This window comes from Agelaius phoeniceus, chromosome 28 (genome assembly GCF_051311805.1).
Source record: "Agelaius phoeniceus isolate bAgePho1 chromosome 28, bAgePho1.hap1, whole genome shotgun sequence".
NCBI lineage: Eukaryota > Metazoa > Chordata > Aves > Passeriformes > Icteridae > Agelaius > Agelaius phoeniceus.
Window position 1 is genome coordinate 4,869,572 of NC_135292.1, and position 9,127 is coordinate 4,878,698.

At 55.3% G+C, this 9,127-nt stretch overlaps 1 protein-coding gene across 3 annotated transcripts; it reads left to right on the plus strand.

Moving 5' to 3' along the window:
- Positions 1-2,637: 2,637 nt before the first annotated feature.
- On the plus strand, positions 2,638-8,305 carry LOC143696084 (uncharacterized). Of its 3 annotated transcripts, XM_077191290.1 has the most exons (3): positions 2,638-2,995; positions 6,518-6,573; positions 7,037-8,305. In XM_077191290.1, exon 3 carries the CDS (start codon positions 7,051-7,053, stop codon positions 7,873-7,875), a length of 825 nt encoding a protein of 274 aa, XP_077047405.1. In that variant the 5' UTR covers positions 2,638-2,995; positions 6,518-6,573; positions 7,037-7,050; the 3' UTR covers positions 7,876-8,305. The 3 variants fall into 3 exon arrangements, with proteins under 3 accessions (XP_077047405.1, XP_077047406.1, XP_077047404.1); XM_077191291.1 differs by lacking the exon at positions 2,638-2,995 and having other exon boundaries at positions 6,417-6,577; positions 7,042-8,305; XM_077191289.1 differs by lacking the exon at positions 2,638-2,995 and having other exon boundaries at positions 6,417-6,573.
- Positions 8,306-9,127: the final 822 nt, after the last annotated feature.

The window sequence follows — 9,127 nt, forward strand, 5'->3', positions numbered from 1 at the left end:
CTGGGCATGACTGGGGGATCATACTGGGATAACTGACACCTTACTGGGGCCACTGGCAGTGCCTGGAAATGACTGCAGACATGCTGGGGGCAACTGGGATATACTGGGAGTGTCTGGAACCATCCTGGGGGGACTGGAACCACACTGGGAACAACTGGGACCATGCTGGGGAGAACTGGGACCACACTGGGGGCAACTGGGAGTGAGTGGGACCATGCTGGGAGGGACTGGGATCATCTGGGGAGGGACTGGGACTAGAGCAGGGGCAACTGGGTTCAACTGGGACCATACTGGGAGTGTCTGTAACCATAGGGGAGTGATGGAAGCACACTGGGAACAGCTGGGCCCATGCTGGGAGCAACTGGGATCCCACTGGGGGCACTGGCATCAGACTGGGAGTGACTGGGAGCAACTGGGATTAGACTGCAAGGGACTGGGATCATACTGGGAGTGGCTACACTCATACTGGGATTATACTGGGTGTGAATGGAACCCGACTGGGGCTTACTGGGAGCTACTGGGCCCATGTTGGGAGGAAAATGTGACCCACTGGGAGCAACTGGGATCGGCTGGAAGGTTCTGGAACCATGCTGAGAGGACTGAGACTACAACTGGGGCAACTGGGATCATCCTGGGAGCAACTGGGGCCACCCTTTGAGCAACAGATGGAAACTGGGATGATGCTAGAGGAAACTGGGAGGAACTGGGAAAGACTGGGATCATTCTGAGGTAACTGAAACATACTGGGAGTGGCTGTAACCATACTGGGGGCACTGGAACCACCCTGGGAACAGCTGGGATCATGCTGGGAGCAACTGGGACGATGCTGGGGGAAACTGAATCTACCCTGGAGGCAACTGGGCACGACTGGGACCCTGCTGGGAGGGACTGGGACTATTCTTGGGGCAACTGGGATCATCATGGGAGGAACTGGGAACAGCTGGAATTATGCTGGGAGCAACTGGGATCACACTGGGATCCCAGTGAGAGCAGCTGAGTCCATGCTGGGTTACACTGGGATCTCATTGAGAGCGACTGGAATCACACTGGGATTGACTGGGAGTGGCTGGTTTTGTGGATTTGGGGGGTTTGGATTTTGGGGGATTTTCTTGGCATTTTGAGGGGGAGTTTCTCTGGGGGTGGTTGGGAGTTTATTGAAATTTTTGTGGCTCTCTCTGAATTTTGGGGATTTTAGTGGGATTTTGTTGGGATTTTTTGGGATTCTCAGAAATTCCTGGGGTTTTATTGGGATTTTTAGGAGATTTTGGGGCATTTTATTGGAATTGTGGTGGCATTCAGAGGGATTCATTGGGGATTTGGGGTTTTTGGGATTTTTGGTGGGATTTGGGGGGGTTTGGGTGTTGCCAGGATTTCTTTGGATCTTGGGGGAGATTTTGTGGGACTTTTTCTGGTTTTCGGGACACCTTTGGGGGATTGGTGGAGTTTAATCAGGATTTTTTGGGGTTTTTGGGATTCCAAAGGATTTTGTGGGCTTTTATTGGGATTCTAGGGTGTTCTAATGGGATTTTGAGAGATTTAATTGGGATTTAGTGGGTTTTATTGGGACTTTTGGGGCTTTTAAGGAGATTTTGGTGCCTCTCAGCCCTTCCCCACACCCAGGGAATGCCCCAAAGCCCCCCTAAAATTCCACTAAAACCCCACAAAATCCCCCAAAATTACAAGATAACCCTCAAAAACCCCAGAGAATCACCAAACATCCCAGTGGAACTCACCAAAATTTAAAAAGCTCCCCAATTTTTCAATAAATCCTTCCCCAAAAAACCTACACAACCCCAACAAAACACCAAAAATCCAAAACACCCCAAATCAACAAAACCCCCCAAAATCACATAACCATCTCAAACCCCAACAATTCTCCCCCAAACCCCCAATAATCCCTCCTAAACTCCCAACAAAATCCCAAAAAAGCCCAAAAAAGCCACCCCCAAATCCCCAAAACCCCTCTCAGAACCCCAAAGTCCCCACAAACCCCCCCAGACTCAGTGGGGCCGTCCTGGATCAGGGGGCACCGGCCGGTGGAACAGGAGCCACTGCAGGGGGCCCTGGGAGCTTTTTGGGGAGGGGGCACCATGGGAGACCCCCCAAAAACCGGGGGGGGGGAACCCCTGCAGTGCCCCCTCCCCCCGAAACCCCCAGACCCCGGTTCAGGGTGGGCCTGGGACCCCCCCGGGACCCCCAAATCTCCCCCAGGCCCCCCAGAGCCCCCCAAGGTTGGCCCAGGACCCCCCTGAGAGCCCCCAGACCCCAATGGGGCCCAGCCCAGGATGTCCCCTGAGACCCCCCCCCAGACCCTCCCCAAGACCCCACCCAGGACCCTCCAGACCCCTCCCCAAACCCAACTCAGGCTCCCCCAGCCCCTCCCCAGATCGCGCCGGGACCTCTCCCCAAAACTCCCCAAATCCCCCCCCCCCCACCAGACCCTCTCCCAAAACCCTTCCAGACCCCCCAAAGCCCCTCCCCAAACCTCCAAAACCCTCCAGGACACCCTCAGGACCCCCCAGAGCCCTCCCCAAATTCCCCCAGGACCATCCCAACCCCCCCAGACCCTCCCACGACCCCCTCCCCCTCCCAAGACCCCTCTTAGGACCCATCCGCACCCCCCAGGTCCCCCCACAATGCCCCAGGACCCCTCCCCAGACCCCCCCAAACCCCCGGACCCCTCCCCAAAGCCCCCCCAGACCCCCCCGGACCCTCCCCCGCCCCCCCCCGATCCCCTCTCAGGCCCCTCCCGCTCCTGTCCCGAGCCCGGGGGGTCCCAGCGGCGGCGGGGAAGGGGGCGCCGCTTCCGGCTCGCCTCTGATTGGCTGGGACGGCGCAGGGGAGGCGGGCCTTGCTGAGGGAAGCCGCGCCGTGATTGGTTAGTTCAGGGATGTGCAGCGCGCTGATTGGTTGGTTCGGGGCGGGGCGCGCCGCCATTGCTGGGAGCCCGCACACGCGGTGGAGGCGCGCGATTCTGAGAGAGAGCGGAGCTGAGGTGGGGCCGGGGGCAAACTGGGGGGGTTTGGGGCGGGTCTGAGGGGAAATTGGGGATTTTTCGGGGCATCGACGGGAAACACGAGGGTGTGCGGTGGGTTTGGGGGAAATGAGGGGGTCTGAGGGGGCTTTGGTGGGTCTGAGGGGGCTTTAGGGAGCTTTGGGGGGAGCTTGAGAGCGTCTGGAGCGTTCTCAGGTGGGTTTAGGGGGAACTGAGGGGAATTGGGAGAGTCTGGGGGGATTTTGGGGGATTGCGAGAGGAACTGGGCGGTTGTGAGTGGATCTGGGCGGTTCTGAGGTGGGTCTGGGGAACTTCGAGGAGTCTGAGGCGATTTCATGAGGTTTGGGGGGATTGAGGGGTCCGAGGGGGATTTGGGGCAGTCTGATGGATTTGGGGGCGTCTCAGGTGGGTCTGGGGTGAATTTTGGGGAGAACTGGGGGGTTTGAGGGTCCTGGGGAGGTTTTTGGGGTCCTGGGGAGGGTTTGGGGGTCCAGAGAGGTTCTGGGCCAACACTGGGGGACTCTGGGGAGTTTGGGGTTCCTGGAGGGGTCCTGGGGGAGATTTGGGGGTCCCGGGGGGTCCCAGGCCCACCCTGAACCGGGGTCTGGGGGTTTCGGGGGGAGGGGGCACTGCAGGGGTTCCCTCCCCCGGTTTTGGGGGGTCTCCCATGGTGCCCCCTCCCCAAAAAGCTCCCAGGGCCCCCTGAAGTGGCTCCTTTCCACCGGCCGGTGCCCCCTGATCCAGGACGGCCCCACTGAGTCTGGGGGGGTTTGTGGGGACTTTGGGGTTCTGAGAGGGGTTTTGGGGATTTGGGGGTGGCTTTTTTGGGAGATTTTCTTGGGAGTTCGGGGGGAATTATTGGGGTTTTTGGGGAGAATTATTGGGTTTTCTGATGGCAATGTGATTTTGGGGGATTTTGTTGATTTGGGGTGTTTTGGATTTTTGGTGTTTTGTTGGGGTTGTGTAGGTTTTTTGGGGAAGGATTTATTGAAAAATTGGGGAGTTTTTTAAATTTTGGTGAGTTCCACTGGGATGTTTGGAGATTCTCTGGGGTTTTTGAGGTTTATCTTGTAATTTTTGGGGATTTTGTGGGGTTTTAGTGGAATTTTAGGGGGGCTTTGGGGCATTCCCTGGGTGTGGGGAAGGGCTGAGAGGCACCAAAATCTCCTTAAAAGCCCCAAAAGCCCCAATAAAACCCACAAAATCCCAATTAAATCTCTCAAAATCCCATTAGAACACTCTAGAATCCAAATAAAATCCCACAAAATCCTTTGGAATCCCAAAAACCCCAAAAATCCAAATTAAACTCGGCAAATCCCTCAAAGATGTCCCCAAAATCAGAAAAAATCACAAAAAATCTTCCCCAAGATCCAAAGAAATCCTGGCAACACCCAAAACCCCCAAATCCCACCAAAAATCCCCAAATCCCCAATGAATCCCCCTGAATGCCACCACAATTCCAATAAAATGCCCCAAAATCTCCTAAAAATCCCAATAAAACCCCAGGAATTTCTGAGAATCCCAAAAAATCCCAACAAAATCCCAGTAAAACCCCCAAAATTCAAAAAGAGACTCAAGAAATTTCAATAAACCCCCAACCACCCCCAGAAAAACTCCCCCTCAAAATGCCAAGAAAATCCCCCAAAATCCAAACCCCCCAAATCCACAAAACCAGCCACTCCCAGTCAATCCCAGTGTGATTCCAGTCGCTCTCAATGAGATCCCAGTGTAACCCAGCATGGACTCAGCTGCTCTCACTGGGATCCCAGTGTGATCCCAGTTGCTCCCAGCATAATTCCAGCTGTTCCCAGTTCCTCCCATGATGATCCCAGTTGCCCCAAGAATAGTCCCAGTCCCTCCCAGCAGGGTCCCAGTCGTGCCCAGTTGCCTCCAGGGCAGATTCAGTTTCCCCCAGCATCGTCCCAGTTGCTCCCAGCATGGTCCCAGCTGTTCCCAGTGTGGTTCCAGTGCCCCCAGTATGGTTACAGACACTCCCAGTATGTTTCAGTAAGCTCCAGTTTGATCCCAGTCACATGCCAGCCCTCCCAGTGTGGTCCCAGTATAATCCCAGTTGCTTCCAGTCTCTCCCAGTATGGTCCCAGCTGCCTCCAGTATGGTTCCAATTGCTCCCTAGATCAGCCCAGTCAGTCCCAGTATGATGCCATTTGCTGCCAGCGTGCTCCCAGTTGCTCCCAGTCAGGCCCAGTCTGGGGGATGATGTGCAGGGTGTGCTCCCAGTCACTCTCAGATCCTCCCAGTATTAGTCCAGTCCCTCCCCGTATGATCCAGAGATGAGCCCAGTGTGCTCCCAGTCCCTGCCAGGATGAACCAGTTGTGCTCCACATGGTTCCAGTTGCTCTCTTTCACCCTCACTTTTGTTCCAGGCACTCCCAGTATGTCCCAGTGTAGCCCAGTTCCCTCCAGCATCTTTGCAGTTCCTTCCAGTATGATCCCATTTGCTCCCAAGCACTCCCAGTCAGCCTCAGTGTAGTGGCACTCACTGCCAGAATGATCCCAGTCAGCTCCAGCATGATCCCAGTTCACCCCAGTATAAGCCCAGCAGTTTCCAATCACCCCCAGCATGCACCCATTCAGTTCCAGTTCCTCCCAGTTGCTCCTAGCATGTCCCCAGTTGTTCACAGCTACTCCCAGTAATACTCAGCACCATCCCAGTTCATCCCAGTAAATCCCATTTGTCCCTAACATGGTCTCAAGTGCCCCCCACAGGCTCCTACTCACTCCCAGTATGATCCCAGTGTCCCTAGGTGCAATCACAGTCTGCCCTGATACGGCAGTATGATCCCAGTCTGATGTCAGTACAAAGCCAGCACAGCCCCAGTCGCTCCCAGTACGATCCCAGTGCAGCCCAGTCCCTGGCAGTGCTGCCACTGCTGGGATCCCCCAGGCCTGTGTGCGCTCCCCCCTGGCGGATGTGCCGAGAGGAGCCCCAAGGGCTGGCAGGGGCCAGGCAGGGTCCCCAGCAAGGCCCAGTTTGGATGTGCAGCCCCCAGTTTGCCCAGTTTGCCTCTCCTTTGGCCCGGGTTCCCCCCGCCCGCAGCGGCTGGGAGCAGCCGAGAGCCCCGCGCTGCCCATGCCGACCTGGCCCGGCTCCATCGCCGCTGCTGCCGCGGGCTGCGAGGGCTGCGGGAACGAGGGCTACGGGAACGGGGCACCGAGGGTGTGGCTGCTGCTGGGGGAGGAGGAGGAGGGAGGGAAGGGCAGGGATGGAGGGGGAGGAGGAGGCGGGGTAAGGGGGGAGAAGGAGGGGGAGGGATGGAAGGGGCGGGATGGAAGAGGAGATGGTGGTGGGGATAAGACAGGGGAGGAGGAGGAGGGGGGATGGAAGAGGAGGAGCGGGAGGAGAAAGAGCAGTGAAGGAGGCGGGGTTAGGGGGGAGGAGGAGAGGGAGGAAGGATGGGGGAGAAGAAGGTGGGGGAGATAAGACAGAGGAGGAGTGGGAGGAAGAGGAAGAGGAGGGACAAAGGCGGATCAAGGCTGAGCTGGGGGAACCATGCGTTCCAGCCTTGCCTGAATTCACAGCCCCCACCTGTGGGATCATCGCCTCCCTCATGGCGCAGGTAAGTGGGGAGGGGGAGTCCGGCCTGGATATCCCAGGGGTCCCTGGGTTGGGTTTTTGGGGGGATGTTTGGAGAATGAAGAAGTCCAAGGCTGAGCGGAAAAGGCCCCTCGGGGGGACATCGGGGGGTGGCGGTGGCGGCTGCCGGCAGAGGTAGCCTGGAGGAGCAGAGCCCTGTGTCCCCCAGGAGGCCAAAGTGGGGAGGCCAGAGAGGGGGGAGCGCCGCCATTGGCGGGAGCCTCAAGAGCCTGGAGAGGGGCAGGGGGGACTCCTTGGAGCCGCTGCAGCCCAGAGCAGAGAATGAGGGGAGAAGGGAGCCCGGGAGCCCAAAGAGCCCCGGCATCCCGAAATGGGGAGAGCCAAGAGGGGGCAGTGCGTCCCCAGAGACGGCCTGGGGGGATCTCGTTGCCCTTGCCTGTGGCACGGAGGCAAATCCCATGCTGTCCTTGTCCTTCCTCGCCCAGGGCAGGAGCTGAGCATGGAGAGCAGGGAGGACAAATGCCCGCGGCAGAACCTGGTGGCAGAGGCCGTTTTGAGCGGCTCCACGGCGCAGGAAGCCAACGGGGAGGAAAAGGCCCGGAGATGCCGCACGAGGAGGGGCTGCAAACGCAGATGGCGGGGATGTGAGGGGGAAAGAGCCAGCCTGGGCCGGGAAGGCGGCCGGAGATGGAGCCAGAGCTCAGAGCTGGTGCTCCATGAGCAGCTCCATGATGGGGAGAAGCCCCACACATGCGTGGAGTGTGGGAAGAGCTTCAGGTGGAACTGCCACCTGATCGTGCACCAGAGGATCCACACTGGGGAACGGCCCTACGAGTGTGGGGAGTGTGGGAAGAGCTTCAGCTGCAGCTCCAGCCTGATCAGGCACCAGAGGACCCACACGGGGGAGAGGCCCTATGAGTGCTCCAAGTGTGGGAAGAGGTTTCAGACCATCTCTGATCTTCTCCTGCACTATCAGAGTCACACAGAGGAGAGGCCCTTCCAATGCCCCGACTGTGGGAAGGGATTCAAGCGTAACTCCGCCCTCATCACCCATCGGCGCATCCACACTGGGGAGAGGCCCTACGAGTGTGATAAATGCAGGAAGAGGTTTCTGACCAGCTCCCATCTCCTCCAGCACTATCAGATTCACAGAGAGGAGAGGCCATTCCAATGCCCCGACTGTGGGAAGGGATTCAGGCACAACTCCACCCTCGTCACCCACCGGCGCATCCACACAGGGGAGAGGCCCTACGAGTGTCCCCAGTGTGGGAAGAGCTTCTCCTGCAGCTCTAACTTGACCAAACACCAACGGAGGCACCGGTAAGGGAAGCCCTGCGAGTGCCCCGAGTGCGGGAAGAGCTTCGTGCGCTGCTGCAGCTCCATCCCCCACTGGAGGAGGCACTTTGGGCACAGCCCTGGTCACTCACATTCCCTGTGATCCATGTTGGGGACACTCCTGGCTGCTTCTCCTTTGGTTTGACCTGAATTTTTTTCTCTTCTCCATCTCTCTGTCCTCCAAAAGTCCATTGGGATGGAACAGTCACCTCAAAACCACTCTAATTCCACTGAAAATAACTGAATTTTAACCCCAAAGGGCTCAATTCCACGTCAGATTGCTTGTTCCTTCCTCAAAAAACTCAATCCCATGCCAAACTCACTCCATTCCACAACTGTCAAGTTGAGATGGAGTTGGAAGGAGATTGGGAGAAGTGGGATCTCAATTTGGAGCAGTGGGATGGGGATTGTGTGGGCCTGGGTGTGTGGGATGTATTTGATAGCAAATAAAACTTTCAGAGTTATGATTTCTGTCCCGTTCATTTTCAGTCAGTTCTGTTTGCAGAGTGCCACCTTCTCAGCTGATTCAATTCCTATAAAAATCCCATTTTTTAAATCATCTAACCCAAACAATCCAAAAACCAATATCAAAATAAAACCACCTGCACACAATTAATGTTTTAAAAATAATTTTAATTTTTCAAGAGTACTTAAGGATGTTATTAAAGTTTAATTGTTTGGTTGAAATGTCTGAGAAATTGTACTGGTGTTTGGTTTTGTGTTTAGTATATTTGTAATATGAATTGTTTAACTAAGAGGTGTTAGATTACATGTTAATTTCTTTACATATTTTTTATCTAAAGTACATTAGTCATCGAGTTAAAATTTTCAAAAGGTATTTCTTGATATATAATTTGTTTATTTATATGCATTGGTAATATTATAGTAATTGTTATTGTTGGTTTGAGTTGAATCATTGTTGGAGTTGAATCATTGGAAAGAAGAGTTGAGATTTTTATATTTTATTTTTATTATAATTTATTTAATTTCAATTATTATTTCTTTGTTTATAATTTTATTGCAATTTGTTGAGGGGATAGGAAGGAAGTTCAAGGGCAGGAACATTTTTTCCTGGCTGGGAACTGGAATTCCAGACCCAGGGAGTGTGTGCAGGACCCCACAGACTGGGATCAAATATGGGCTGGGATCAAATACGGACTGGGATCACCTGGACTGGGATCACATGGATGGGGATCCTGTGGATCAGAACCCTCCAGACCAGGATAGCCTGAAGTGGGATC

Excerpts from the sequence above, each read along its gene's own strand:
- LOC143696084 (XM_077191290.1), top strand. The coding sequence starts at position 7,051 with ATGGAGAGCAGGGAGGACAAATGCCCGCGGCAGAACCTGGTGGCAGAG.